The sequence below is a fragment of the Apium graveolens genome, unplaced genomic scaffold (assembly GCF_009905375.1).
Source record: "Apium graveolens cultivar Ventura unplaced genomic scaffold, ASM990537v1 ctg5743, whole genome shotgun sequence".
Taxonomy (NCBI): domain Eukaryota; kingdom Viridiplantae; phylum Streptophyta; class Magnoliopsida; order Apiales; family Apiaceae; genus Apium; species Apium graveolens.
This window is the reverse complement of record NW_027419075.1, coordinates 6,415-22,602: the sequence shown is the minus strand read 5'-3', so window position 1 is coordinate 22,602 and position 16,188 is coordinate 6,415. Positions and strand designations below refer to the sequence as shown.

General features: G+C 31.7%; 1 protein-coding gene across 1 annotated transcript; it reads right to left on the bottom strand.

The window, feature by feature from the left end:
• Window positions 1-460: 460 nt before the first annotated feature.
• On the bottom strand, window positions 461-5,175 carry LOC141702796 (GCN5-related N-acetyltransferase 7, chloroplastic). The gene is made up of 5 exons (XM_074506404.1): window positions 4,865-5,175; window positions 3,326-3,481; window positions 2,949-3,044; window positions 1,350-1,470; window positions 461-978 (listed from the first exon to the last, which is right to left on the bottom strand). The coding sequence occupies exons 1-5, from the start codon at window positions 5,150-5,152 to the stop codon at window positions 809-811; spliced, it is 831 nt and encodes a 276-aa protein (XP_074362505.1). The 5' UTR covers window positions 5,153-5,175; the 3' UTR covers window positions 461-808.
• Window positions 5,176-16,188: the final 11,013 nt, after the last annotated feature.

The window sequence follows — 16,188 nt, the reverse complement described above, 5'->3', positions numbered from 1 at the left end:
AAATCATCTTGAATCACTTGAATACCTACCTACCTACCTAGTGCTAACATGCTCGAGTCTAGACTTGTGCACCTGGGAACTGTACATTTATACAACATACTGTATTAAATAGAGATATGAGAATGCATGCATGCGAGAGAGTATTCCACCTAAATACTGCATTATTTGGCCATACTCAAGCTGTTTCTACTTTCTAGTGCAAAAATACTTCTGCTCACCTTTCAAATCCTAATAATTTGCATTACTTTAACCCCCAGTAACACCAGGTTAGCATCTCTCTGATACCCTTTCTGGTACAACAAGATGCCAGCTTATGATTTAACTTGCACAAATGTAATGATCTAAAGAACCTACAATTTTAATAATACTTTGTTTCACTCATAGTACTTTGATTGTTCTCTCATAATTTGTTTTAGCTTAAACTATAAATTTTATAATTGCACTAGAAATAAACAAAAAGTAAAAAAATTAGTCCTTCTAGAAATGATTTGCAGAATTTACAGAACCGTATATAATTCACAAACTTAAAATTTTCACAATAGAGTAACATCTTAATGCAATTTATATGCTTCAGAATATTACTTAAATTCATATTATATCCTGATAAGTTTCTCCTTTGTAGGGTAAATGAACTGCTCCCAGCTTCCTGCTCCTACCACTAGTAGATAATTCTTTTCCTTTGCAAATATCTACGTAGCTTAACCAGTTGGACAACACCTGTAAAATTGCTTATAATGGCAGATAAACTAAAGATTATGAATATTCAACAATTTCCCTTTTAGGACATTATAGTAATGTATCATATAATCTACACGTAGTCTTTAGAAAGATCAGACCACAGGAGGATTCTTCGAGGGCGATCCAAAAACCGGGCTTGCCATGCAGGTTCATCATTCTCATGTACAAATCCAGTTTTGATGTACAAATTTTTTGCTGCCTCATTGTCAAAAGCAACATGAACATATAAATCACTTATTCCTGCAACGATACACAAATTTTAGACACCAAACAAGGCTTCTTAAATCATGTAATTAAACAAATACTCTTTTAATATAATAAAATAAACAGTTTACTCGACACATATCATGTCAAAATAATTTATTCTTTGTTATTCTTGTACATGATCTACGCTTTTATTCAGATCAGATGCAAACTATACTTGGTAATTTTGAATAAGTATATTATTATGCTAGTTACTAAAAGCTCCACAAACTTATCCTCCAGGCTCCCAGAACCGAAAATATAAATATGAGTATGCATCAGTCCAAAAATGTAAAAATAATGCAGCATCTGGTGCACTTCACTACAAGATAAGCAGGAGCAAGAACTGTATATAATAAATAATGTACCCCAATCTTCAGCTACCCTCTTTGACTCGGTAACAAGTGAGTAGCCCAACCCATTTCGGTACAGTTCCTCGGCAACACATACATTACTAATGTAGGCCCTTGCATGATCAGCTTTAGCTCCCTGCAACAAGTAAAGATCAGAGTCAAGAAGTTGGGGCCTTAATATACATGAAAGACTAAAAGCAATGTTGCGGCCACGCTGTTGGTAAGGGGTACAAGACACCATGGCAACAAGGCGTCCGTATGGAGATACAGCATTTATAAATAATACTTCCGATACTATGCATATAAAAATCTTTAAATGTCGATCTCATATGCAGATATTGCTTTGTTTAGTTATCCACAATTGAGTATTATACACCTATAAATATTAAAAGATCTTAATATCCTAAATTGATTCACTGCCACATATTCCAGTTATAATAGTATGTTAAAAGTTCAGTCATAATTACATTTAAGTGCATGTTGGAATGGAGGGAATTTCACCTTATATGGGCTAAATGCCCGTTTAATGCTGCAGCCGACTGTTTGGCAAATGATCATATCAAGTTTATCTGGCCCATTTTCATTGGTAAATTGAAAGTGTGAAATCCTAACATTTCCCTTTCTTCATTTTCCTCCCAGTAGTCATTCTTATCTTTCCACCAATTCTTTTATCCTTTTATCATGTATGATTTTTGTACCTGTGTTTATTTGTCATATCTTCATGCATGTCTAACCCATTTTTGTTATATTTACTTTGTTTTTTATTATATTTACTAAGTTTTTGGATTTATTATTTGAAATGTGATGACCGTAGTTTTCTTATAATGTACATATTCCATATTTTTATAGCCCCATTTTAATTGTTTATTTTTTTTTGACTTAATTATGTTGTATTATTTATTTTAACTTTATTATATTGCTTATATTACGTAAATTTTGTTATTTTTATTTTTAGTACTTTGTATTTAAATATCCCTATTCTAAATTTTATCTTTTGAATTTTATATTTATGCATTAAATCATTATATTAAATTTTGAATTTATTTTATAAAATTATAACTTGTAAGTTATGATTTACCAAACACATCACCAACACCAACTTATAAGCAAAATTATCTAAACACCTAAATAACTTAAAAGTAATAATTTACATATCACTTATATGACACTTTTCCACTTTAAGTTATAAGTTACTTATTTTAAGAAACTCCCAACGTGCCCTTAATAGAAATAACTATCAAATATTATTTCCGTTGCATATAATTTATGTTTCTCTATTATAAAGTATACATTTCATATAGTTAATAATTTTATATGACTAGAATGAGAAAAAGGAACTGGGAAGAGAAAGGAATGACACAAAACGCGAAAATATGAAGACGGTATTAGCAGAGACTTGGTGACACCATGACAGTTGACAACAATGCATGCAAGAAAGCAAAATATAATTAAATCAACAAGACGTTTATAACGAATTTTGAAATTAAATGTACTACAAGTATCCAACCCAATTTTATCTGAAGGCTATGCCATCAGAATAAACGTAATAACAGAACAACAAAGTAACTCCAAAACGGTCTAGATACAAGAACCTGTAAGAAAGTTAAGTAGTACCTCAGGCTTCATTCCTGTAAGCTCATCTGGAAGCCTAATACACTGGTTGAGATCCAGGGACGCAACAACTACACGATCTTCGTCACAAGGTGAAATCTACAAAGATCAGGAAAAGGGTTGATACTTGCTATAACAATTCCTATATGAAAAAAAAAATGTAGACAATTATATCCAATAAAAAAGCAATGAATACTCAACAACATCAATATGATTTGGTAATATGAGATTATATGACAGACACTTAAAGCTACAAAATGGGCAATTGACAATGGAACATCTGATGTACACATACAGAAGCTGTAAATGGTGAACAAAATCAAGCAAATGACACATGTCAGAATCAGTACCTTACATCAGACAATACAAGGGTACAGTACCTTACATGCAGTGCTTAGATCCTCTGAAATACTTGAGATTTGTGACACCGGAAGTGTAGCAATAATGCATGAAACTCTTTTAAAACCAAGTCTTTTCCCAGCAATTCTCTCCTTCAGTGCTTCAAACTCACGTTCAGCCAAGTACTTTTTATGATCCTAATAGAACTTAACAAAAAGAAAATACCATCAGCGGCAACATAAACAAAAGTAAATTGTTAATGTACATGTGTTCCAAATTTTATTAGGGGAGAAAATAAAGAAGCAATAACATTGTTTAGAAGAAACAAAACAAACAAACAAATAGAATAAGTCATCAATCACGAGAGCAATCTATTATATATATAATAGAGCAAATAGGGGGTTGATTGAGACAATTTATTCGATTAAAATTACTGAATTACCCCTAAAAAATATGTATAAATAAATATCAAATTTAATATCATATATTAATTACATCTAACTCATTAAGTATTATTAATTTTATATTTATTATTGCTTCATTATTGACTCTTAATAGCTTAGATTGTTAATGAGATCACAACACATACTTATCTCATTTAAAACTATAGTGTAACTCATTATCACACATTTAACATTTAAATACATTACACACACTTATAAATAAATATATTAAAAAGAATAAAAACTTGTTCATATCTAGAGTACGGTCGTTATTGAAGACTAAAAACATAATTTTAAAATAGTGTTTAAACAATATTTGTATTTTATAATTTGATATATCGACATATCATTTGATTCGAAACAAACAGACATGTGTTTTGAAAATTTCAATTAACTAAGACAGTGATAATCGTGAGTAATGCAAACTCAACCTAAGAAGTTAAAGCAACTAACACAAATAAACATATTTTTTTATTAATCAACATAATCTTAGCTGCTATTATGGATACTGCAAATCGAACATAAGAAGGGAAGATAACTAATACGCAATTTAGAACATGCTCGTGCAATGCACGGGTCATAGAGCTAGTTAAAAGTTAAAAGCATGAAGCATTAACAAACTTAAAATTACATTTCACAAAATTTTGTGATTTCTTAACAAGTAGGAGTATCTGGGATTTGCCTTTTTTACACTAACATAAATTATAAGAAAGACCAAATAGGGCAGTAAACAACTGTATACAGGATATGGATTGGAGCACCTTAGTTGAGTATTTATTTAAATTTAAATCGACAACATTTACCAAACAACTGCTCATTCAGCATATTGTGAGCCAATATTAGCACTATGTTAATTCTACTGTACATAATTACTTTCAACATTTCTATACACCGGTTCCGGACGAATATTGCAGCATACTTTTGGTGCCAAAAATACCAAACATGTTGTGGGCTTACTTTCCATGCTAAACAATACCAAATAATTTTATTCTAAGCACGGGCCCTCAATACATAGTCAAATAAATTTTCGGAAGGTATGATGCAATAATCTTCTATCGAATAACACGACTTACATGTAAATAGACAATAACTCAAACAGTCAAACTACAATAAAAGGATAACTAGAATGAAGCTGACTTGGATGGCAAAAGAGTTGGGTTTGAAATCGTAGAAGGAGCGAACACGAAGAGCAGAGGCAGCCCATAGTTGAGAATCAGACACTGCTTCACAAATGTTCAAACTAGATTTCTCTATTTTCAACGTTTGAAGCTGAGATGCTCTTATCATCAACAAACCCCGTTGACTATACAGCCGCCGTTGACTTTGGGGGGAGTTAACGAATAGTGGGTATTGAGTGGCAGAGAAACACAAGTTGAAGGGGGGTTGGGGTTGGGGTTGGGGTGAACAACAAAGCTGGACCGCCATTTCTTTATCCTCCTAATTTCAATCTGTTTTGCCCCTTTTCTTGCCTTTTAAATGTTTTGCTTTCATTTCAAATATACTACACAATTAACTTTTTTGAAAAATTCATGTACTTTTTGAATTGATAGAATATATTATATTTACTAAGTCGCGTTTCACAACAACCTTATTTTTAAGTATAATATATGTTAAAAAATTAAAATAATATTTTGATTTTTTAAATTTCTGATTTCATGTCGATCAATCAGGATTTTTAAATAAATATAGAATTTTAATAAAACCCCTCTAATTAAACATATTTTTTTTCAATCCGCTCTTTTACTATTTATAAACGTATTTTTAAATAAAATATATGTAAAAAGTTAAAATAATATTATGATTTTTTTGAATTTCTGGTTTCGTGGTGATAATCCTAAAATTATGAATAAATATGAAATTTGAAAGAAACATCCTCTAATTAAACATGTTTACTCATACTAAGCCGCTTTTTCTAATTTTTTGTCATTGAAACTCTTGATTCTAACCTGGTGTTTAATAAGTCGTGTTTCACAACGACCTTATATATCTCAAGTTTTGCCGTTTAACTCTCGATATCCATCAATACAATTAAACTGCATGTTACCTGTTTGTTTATGATCATATTAAGCAATAAGTATTAGAACAAACCTAAAAATGGAACAATAATCTTAAATTATAAAGCAGAAGTACCTTATTTTGTTGCGGAATACAAAGATTTGTACTGTTGTGAAATAAAAACTAGAGTTGTGATTGTATTTAATGCTAGGGTTTAAGGATGTAATTCGAGTCGAGTCGAGTTTGTACTTATTAAATTCGAGTTCGAGCTTTTTTTAATCGAGTCGAGTCGAGCCAAAAAAACCGAGCCTGAAAATTATGTCTGAGCTCGACCCGGATAATAAACGAGTCGAATTCGAGCTACTCGCGAGTTTTCGAGTTTTTTAATCGAGTTTTTAAACGAATTTTTTAGCTTATTCCATTTGCACCGTATTTTTGCAAAAAAAAAAAATTATAATTTAGGTATTTTTGAAAAAACCTCTAAAAATAATTTTGTTAACGAAAATGAGGTTATTAAGTTATTATTTTATTTTAAAATTTATATAGCACTTATCGTATATTTAAACTAATTAGAGTTGAATTTTTCAAAAATAAAAAATTAAGCTCTTATTTTTTAACATTTAACTATAAAAAAAATTAAATATATTTTAACAAAATAATTCAATTCAAGATTTTTACCAAATTTAATAAAACATAATAATGTCGATATATTATGAAAAACTAGAAAATTAGTCTGTAAAACTAATTTTATTGGACAATTGAATGACACATATATTAGCAAACACATAAATATTTATAAAAAAAATAATCGAGCTCGAGTTCGAGCCGAGTGGAGTTCGAGTTTATCAAGTCGATCTCAAGTCGAGCTCAAAAAAACTCGACTCGACTCGAGTTTTTTTATCGAGCTAGAAAACGTGTTCGAGCTCGAACTCGATAACAAGTTCGAATCGAGTCGAGTTCGAGCCGACTCGGTTCGAATTACATCCCTATTAGGGTTATTGAGTTTCGAGTTTTAATATTTGTTCTCGCGGTGAGAACTAGCTGTCCTCGCAAGATGCCTCTGTGTCTCTTTATTTTAGAGAATCAAGCTAAATACGTAGTTCTAGGTTGAGTGGTAGAGCCTTTTATATATATGTTGAGTATAGGGTTAGATTAGGGTAGGGAGACTTGGTGGACAAGTCTCCTAATTAGATGGTAAGTAGGACTCCTCTAGATGGTGGATCTGGATCCTTCCTTTGAGGAGTCCGTTTCCATGTTGGACACGATGTTGTTGCCATTGTGGACATCATTCTCAGGTCTTCTCGGCGGGCTTATCACGTAGCTGATTTTAGGCTGTGGGTGACATGACTAATATTGGGTCGTGACCGTCATGGTCTACTCGAATTATGAAGACTATTATTGGGTCGACCCGTGACGATCTACTTTGGGTCATGGCGTTCAAAGGTTTTTGAAGGGTTTCGAGTACATAAACGCAATGGAGACAGTAATTAAAAATGTGAAAAACCAGAATTTTCGAAACCCACCGCATGATCCATGCGAAAAATAGATATTTCAATTCGTATATCAGATTGTTTACCTTAAGAAACTTTACAAATTGGTTGAATAATGGAGATCCAAAGATTGTTTAGTCACCACGCATCCCGCTCTCGCGATCTACGCTCTATCAGTATCCACACGAATTATTGAACTCAAGGATTGGATATGTACTAGCACAAACTCGTTTCTTCTTAATCTCTCCATCTTCTCTCTTGGTGGCTGGAGTTTTAGTAAAAGTCTTGCATACAAAATCAGCCACAAAAGAGATATTATATAGAGAGTTGAAAAGGAATTATAACTCTTAACTAATGAGGAGTTATTATTAATTTGAAATTCCTATTCGTATAACAATTAAGTCACACTTAATTATTTAACAACCGAATTTCATAATTGATATTAGTAAAATCGAATATCATTATTTATCTAATTAATTAAGTCATACTTAATTAATATTATCAATAATTCGAACTACTTTAATTTAATTAAAATCCAATTTAAATTAAATGATCCTTCAAGCATTCTTTGTGTATGATCCTATAGGTTATTATTACGTTGGCAATGAATTTTAAATCTAATTTAAAATCGTAAACAATGAGCAGCATCTAGTAATACATCATTGCTACCCAAGTAATAATAATTGAATCGGTGATCGATTAAACCTTTCGTGAATAATGTACAATGTAATATAATCCCTTTAACCAAATATTATACATTAAACTAGAGGCATGTAATGTGTCATCATCATCATCATAATTTAATCCAAGTTTCCTTGATCAATGAGTAAACTATTATATCAAATCAACATTTGAGCGTGATCACGCATTTCATAGTCTAGCTAACACAAGAGGCCAATAATCTCACTCCTAAAATAGGAGGGTAAAATCCCATCTAGATCATTCATATTTCTCATTTGATTCATAATATACCCAATGTCCATTTTTATCATTACTCGGTCAAGGATAACTTTTAATGGAATCAATGTATATTAATTCTCATATAGAAATATAATGACTTCAGGTCTAAGGACCATTACATTATTATCACTGTGAGAATTACTTATGACATAACAGACATGTAGAATCTCACATCGGCTATGTCCAGCACCATGTACATTTACATCCTGTATTTTTTACTTTAGTATCACTATACCTATGATCAATGAGATGTGATCATCAGTCAACAAACACACCAGTCTTAATGCATTATTATTGTCCCTTAATAATAATACTCGACTAGGGACCTTTAGGAATATTGATACTGTTCTCATAATCTCATTTCTAAGTCACGTACTTAGAGATATAGAATTGCATATTATATTCCAAGGACATTTATTAATCTAACATTTATATCGCGGTAAATTAAGAATTAATAAATTATAAAGGGAATAATCAATAGAACATAAACATTAATAATCCAAATATCTTAAACTGAAACATCATAGTGTTGTCTCTAGGGCACAAACACTAACAATCTCCCAGTTGTACTAGAGCCAATCACCCATGTATCTAATACTCATAGAACTAGTATGACCGCCGTGCTTCTGCTGTGACAAAGCCTTAGTCAGTAGGTCTGCAACACTATCATTACTATGCACTTTACATTTATATCTCCTTGATCATTAATCTCATTAATAAGATGATATCGCTTAAGGACATGCCTAAACAGTCTCTTTGGCTATTTCGAAAGCATCAATATATTCCGCTTCCATAGAATCATCAATGTTCTTGCTGTGAACTATTCAAGCTAACATCAATTATATTTAGACAAAACATAAACCAGACATAGACACATAATCATCCTTGTCTATCCAGAAATTAGATTCGGAAACTAGTATCAGTGTAACCCTTTACTACCAGTTCCTTATCTTCTCCATTCACCAAAAATAAATTTTTAGTTTTCTTTAAGTACTTAAGAATATTATTAAAAACTATCCAGTGACCCTCACCCGGATTAAACTGGTATCTGATCGTCATGCTCAAAGCATACGAAACATCAGGATATATACATATCATTGTACACATTATAGATCCAATTGTTGACGCATCTGGAACTTTCTCAAATGACCCTTATCATTTAATGATTTAGGGGGCAATTATCTTTTGAGATCATTATCCCATGAGATATCGAAACATATCCTTTCTTTGTCTCTTGCATCATAAAATGACGTAATACATTATCAATGTATGTACTCCGACTAGGTCGATTAATCTCTTCAATCTATCTCTATAGATCTTGATCCCTAATATATAGGTAGCATCGCCTAAGTCTTTCATCGAGAAACCATTTCTCAACCAAGTCTTAATAGCTTGTAGAGAAGATATGTGATTCCATATTCGTTATATGTCATCTATATATAATACTAGGAATATTACATGACTCCCACTAACCTTCTGCAAACACATGGTTCATCTTCATTTTAAATAAAGCCAAACTCATTGACTATTTCATCAAAATCAATATTCATTCTCATTGAGGCTTGCTTCAATCTATAAATAGATAGAAGTAACTTACATACCATCTTAGCAAACTCTGGATCGACAAAACCCTCAGGTTGTATCATATATACATCCTCTTCAAGGCTCCCATATAAGAAAGCGGTTTTGACATCCATTTGCCAAATCTCATAGTCAAAGTAAAAAACTATTGCTAACAAAATCCTGATGGACTTGACCATAATAACTGGTGAAAAAGTCTAAATATAGTCTATACCATGAATTTGTTTGAAACCTTTTTCCACTAGTCACACCTTATAGGTCTGTACTTTACCATCCATGTCAGTTTTCTTCTTGAAAACCCACTTGCACCTTATAGGTTTTACCCCTTCGGGTGGATCAACTAAAGTCAATACTTTATTTTGATACATGAATTCCATCTCGGATTTCATGGCCTCCAGCCATCTCTTGGGGTCCAAACTGTTCATAGCATCTTGGTAGGTGATAGGCTTATCATTATCCGTAAGCATCACATCACCATCTTGAGTTAAAAGAAATCCATAATTTCTCCTGGACTCATGGTGAATCCTACTAGATCTTCGAATAACCTGTGTTTTATGAACATAATTACTTTCAATATTTTGATGTACATCCGGATCTTATTCCAACTCTGGTTCAATATTATCATGTGGTTCTCGATCTTCATCGAGATGTATTATCCTCCCACTGATTTTCTTAGAAAGTAGTTCTCCCTCAAGAAATACAGCGGCCCGAGCAATAAACACTTTATTCTCGGAAGGATTATAAAAACTATATCCTAGTCTCACTTGGGTATCCTACAAAATAGCATATATCTAATTTTGGTCCAAACTTATCAGAGGCTAAACATTTTACAAACGCTTCACGTCCCCAAATTTTCATAAATGACATGTTATGACGTTTATCAGTCTATATCTCATATGGAGTATTTTGAACCGCTTTAGTCGGAACTTGGTTAAGTGTATATGCAGTCGTGTCTAGAGCATAACCCCAGAAACTGAATGGAAGATTCGCTTGACTCATCATCGATCGCACTATGTCCAACAAGGTATGATTTCTCCTCTCAGAATCTCTATTCCATTGAGGTGTTTCAGAAGGAGTAAGTTGTGATGCAATATCACACTCTTTCAAGAAACTCTTGAATTTGAGGCTTAAGTATTCTCCTCTACGACCTGATCGTAAAACTTTTTTACTTTTCCCTTGTTTGCTTTTCTACTTCGGCCTTATATTCTTTAAACATTTCAAAAGAATCAGATTTATTCTTCATAAGAACCACATATCCATATCTACTGAAATTATTAGTAAATGTTATGAAGTAGTATAAGCCACCCCTTGCCATCATACGCATTTGACCACATACATCATTATGTATAAGTCCTAATCGTTTGGTGGCCTTTCACCTGACCAGGTAAAAGAAGCTTTAGTCATTTTGCTAATGAGACAAAGTTCACATCTTCCGTATGATTAAAAATCAAACTTATCCAAGTATCCATCTATATGTACTCAGAAATGCATTTCTGATTAATATGGTTTAACGACAATGCTAGAGGTAATGATTGATTTGAGTCATCTTAGAACATATAAATTGTTAACTAATCGTGCAACATTATAAGCCTTATCATTAAAATAGAATAAACAACTATTTTTTATTTAATTAAAATGAAAACATTTCTTGTCTTGACAAGAAATTGATTTAATGTATTCGCTAAATGCAGGCAAGTAATAACAATTTATTAAGTTCTCAATCTCTTCTTATGAGCAATATTAGGTATCGAGTTCCTTCAACTAAAGCAACAACTTTTGCTCCAATTCTAACTCGATACCTGAAGCTTGACCATTGTTGGTCTTCTTCTTTAGATCTTCCAAACAAGCTCGAAAATTTAACTTCCAATCATCCAGTTATTTCCACAGAAGTGACAATCATCTCATTTAGCAACACCGTTATCAGGCTTCAAAAGCCCTTTGGGATTGGACTTTGGTTTGGCACCGAATAAGATCAAATCTTTACCTTTCATGTCCATTTTTCTTTCCCATTAGCATTCCATGTGTACACCATCAATATGGACACAATTCATGCCTTTACCGAGTCATTTTCAGCAGTTCTAAACATGCCTAACAACTCAATGAGTGTTCTGTCTATCTCATTCCTTTTGTTCTTGACAAACTGAGAATAGAAGTTGTTCAAAGATTGTTTGATCAAATCAAGCTGAGTCTCTAGACCATTCTTGAAACCCAAAATATCAAGGTACATATACTCATCATCTTTTAAACATGTGGTCCAACCGGATATCATTCTCCCATTAATGCAAAAGTATGGTGCCTTATTATTGTCAAATCTTCCTGACGAGCCTATTCTTTAAACATCATTTAAAGGTGCTCAATCATATCATAAGCTTCATTATGCTCTTGTTACTTCTAAAGCCCAGCACTCATAATTACAAGTATGATACATGAAATATCAGTTACATAATTAATTTGATTATGGTAAGCATTTTGTTCAGCACATGTTTCATTCTCATCTAGAAGAAATAAGGGAGGGGTTTGAGTGACATCCTGGAACCTGAGGACAATCCTCAAGTTCCCATGTCAATTGAGGAAATTATTTCATGTCAGCTTGTCCTTCTCAAGGACTATTATATAGAGAAGTTATTTGTGTTATTTGTCATTTGATATCTACATATTAAAGTTCATAAAATGAATTAGTCTACAGATGATCATTAAATTATGTGCAAGTGATTATTCATATATATATTGACAATATATATCTCCCACTATTTTTTTATCAAATCAATAGCCCTAACTATTAATTCGGAAAAAATATCTTTTATATCCTTTCTAGTGAGCCAAGATCCATATTTCACCATGCGTTAGGTCAGCTTTGGCTTTTCTCCTAAAACATGATTATTTAGATAAACAACATTTATCAATTATATCAACTATATAACTCTTGGATAGCTTGGTGGAACAACATTTCTTTATATTTATCTAATAAATCTCGCCAAACTCTATGCCTCTAAGTTCACAATAGTGGTAAATTAGTTAAGTCAAACCCAATAGTTAAAAAGTATCAATATACTCCAACACATCTCCCACGATAGATATGAGTACTTCGCTTTGGCGAACCAACTCCTTGTCGATCTAGGGGTTAACGCATTGGACTCATCGGAAGGCATCTTATCAACTTAATATTAACTTTAGGGTTTTGTTAATTTTAAAACGATTATGATCCCATCATAAAGAGATTCCCAATTTTTCCTTGAATAAAATACTTCAAATCAATATTCGTCAATGGTTTGATTTCCAGGTAGTGAGGATGTCACAACCGTCTCGCTTAAAACCCACAACCTTACAAGTTCAATGAACTCGCTTTTGACAAAATCGCCCCATGTTAGAAACAAAGAAAATTTGTATTTTATTTCATGTTTCATAAACATGATAATCTCATAATCGTTTGTTCATTTTAAAATCTTGAATCATTACAGATTTTATCTTGTTTAGCAAGCATGGCATGAGTGTCAAATCTAATACATACATCCTTAATCTAGTTAAGTATGCATCATTAAACTACTCTACACATACATTCATCATATGAGCATATATATGTAAAGTGCAATAAAGTAAACGTGGTTGGTTATGCCTTCATCCTATGTGATCTTTATCAAGCTAATGACAAAGATCTAGGTCAATCTAAGGTGGAAAATAAATACATGCTAACTATTACATGTCTTTTTTCTTGTATTGCTTCCTTGTATGGCCTCCATATGGGATTACCTTCCTTGATCTTCAAATCTTCATGTCTTTGTGTACATTATGAGAATGAAATATAAAACTAATCTAATGAACTTACAAGAAGAACTCGAGTTATATTCAAGATTTAATAATTACAAGATCAAATGACATGCAAGCCGTATTTAAAAAACCAAAACCATTAACCTAAGGTCATAAGCCATAACCATCCACCATGCTCAATTAACACATAAGAACATGTTAGAATACATAATCCGATCTTAACATATCATACCCATCATGATCTAATCATAAAAACCAAATATAGAAAAAAATTAGAAAATTCAAAATTAAATCTGATAACATTAAATCACAGATTATAAGGTTTAAACGGCATCAAACGCCTTACATATGAGTCACTGATGGCTTTAGCCATCAGTGTTATTCAGACGCTCGATTACCTATCGAATAGGGTATTCGTTTGCGAAAATCGGATACCAGACCCAGATTTCAGCAAATCCGCTGCATCCGATTCAGAATCGTATCAAATACGATTCTTATAATAAGAACAAACACAAAACATGTATATATCAGTATATATACAGATTATATAATCATCATATGATTATACAACTCTCATGAATATCATATATTCAAAACATATACATACATACGCATATATAAACATAACAACATGTAAAACATACAAAATCACATACATAATAGTCTTAGAATATTGTATACATGTTATCATCATAAAACCAGTAAACACATATACGAAATAAATACTTTTCGCAATAGCTTTGATGTCATTGAAGGGTTTCGAGCATATAAACGCAACGAAAACAGTAATTAAAAATATGAAAACTAGAATTTTTGAAACCCACCGCATGATCCATGCAAAAAATAGATATTTAATTTGTATATCTGATTGTTTACCTTAAGAAGCTTTATAAATTGGTTGAATAATGGAGATTCAAATATTGTTCAGTCACCACGCATCCCGCTCTCGCGATCTACGCTCTATCGGTATCCACACGAATGTTGGATGTGTACTAGCATAAACTCGTTTCTTCTTACTCTCTCCATCTTCTCTCTTGGTGGCTAGGGTTTTAGTAAAAGTCTTGCACACAAAATTAGCCACACAAGAAATATTATATAGAGAGTAGAAAAAGAATTATAACTCTTAACTAATTAGGAATTATTATTAATTCAAAATTCCTATTTATATAACAATTAAGTCACACTTAATTATTTAACAACCGAATTTCATAAATGAAATTAGTAAATTCGAATATCATTATTTATATAATTAATTAAGTCATACTTAATTAATATTATCAATAATTCGAACTACTTTAATTTAATTTAAATCCAATTTAAATTAAGTAATCATTTAAGTATTCTTTGTGTGTGACCCTATAGGTTATTATTACGTTGACAACGAATTTTAAATCTAATTTAAAATCGTAAACAATGAGCGGCATCTAGTAATACTCATTGCTACCCAAGTAATAATAATTGAATCGATGATCGATTAAACCTTTCGTGAATAATGTACAATGTAATATAATCCCTTTAACCAAATATTATAGATTAAACTAGAGGCATTTAATGTGTCATTATCATCATCATAGCTTAATCCAAGTTTCCTTTATCAATGAGTAGACTATCATATCAAATCAACATTTGAGCGTGACCACGTATTTCATAGTCGCACAAGAGGCCAATAATATCACTCCTAAAATAGGAGGGTTACGATTCATAATATACCTAATGTCCACTTTTATCATTACCCGGTCAAGGATAACTTTTAATGAAATCAATGTTTATTAATTCTCGTATAGAAATATAATGACTTCAGGTATAAGGACCATTACATCATTATCACTGTGAGAATTACTTATGACATAACAGACATGTAGAATCTCACATCGGGTCTGTCCAGCAGACAACACTAGTACAAGTGAGATTCTACGTATCTGTTCTGTCATAAGTAATTCTCACAGTGATAATGATGTAATAGTCCTTAAACCTGAAGTCATTATATTTCTATACGAGAATTAATATACATTGATTCCATTAAAAGTTATCCTTGACCGGGTAATGATAAAAGTGGACATTGGGTATATAATATGAATCATATGAGAAAAATGAATGATCTAGATGTGATTTAACCCTCCTATTTTAGGAGTGATATTATCGGCCTCTTGTGTGAGCTAGACTATGAAATGCGTGGCCACGCTCAAATGTTGATTTGATATGATAGTCTACTCATTGATCAAGGAAACTGGGATTAAACTATGATAAGGATGACACATTACATGCCTCTAGTTTAATCTATAATATTTGGTTAAAGGGATTATATTACATTGTACATTATTCAGAGAAGGTTTAATCGATCACCGATTCAATTATTATTACTTGGGTAGCAATGATATATTACTAGATGCTGCTCATTGTTTACGATTTTAAATTAGATTTAAGACTCGTTGCCAACGTAATAATAACCTATAGGGTCATACACAATGAATGCTTGAAGGATTATTTATTTTAAATTGGATTTAAATTATATTAAAGTAATTCGAATTATTTATAATATTAATTAAGTATGACTTAATTAATTAGATAAATATTGATATTCGAATTTCCTAATATTAATTCTGAAATTTATTTGTTAAATAATTAAGTGAGACTTAATTATAATACAAATAGGAATTTCGAATTAATAAT

Coding starts and splice junctions, on each gene's coding strand:
- LOC141702796 (XM_074506404.1), bottom strand. CDS start 5,152: ATGGCGGTCCAGCTTTGTTGTTCACCCCAACCCCAACCCCAACCCCCC. Junction 3,482..4,864: donor CCAACTCTTTTGCCATCCAA/GTCAGCTTCATT, acceptor AAGTTCTATTAG/GATCATAAAAAGTACTTGGC. Junction 1,471..2,948: donor TTACAGGAATGAAGCCTGAG/GTACTACTTAAC, acceptor TACTTGTTGCAG/GGAGCTAAAGCTGATCATGC.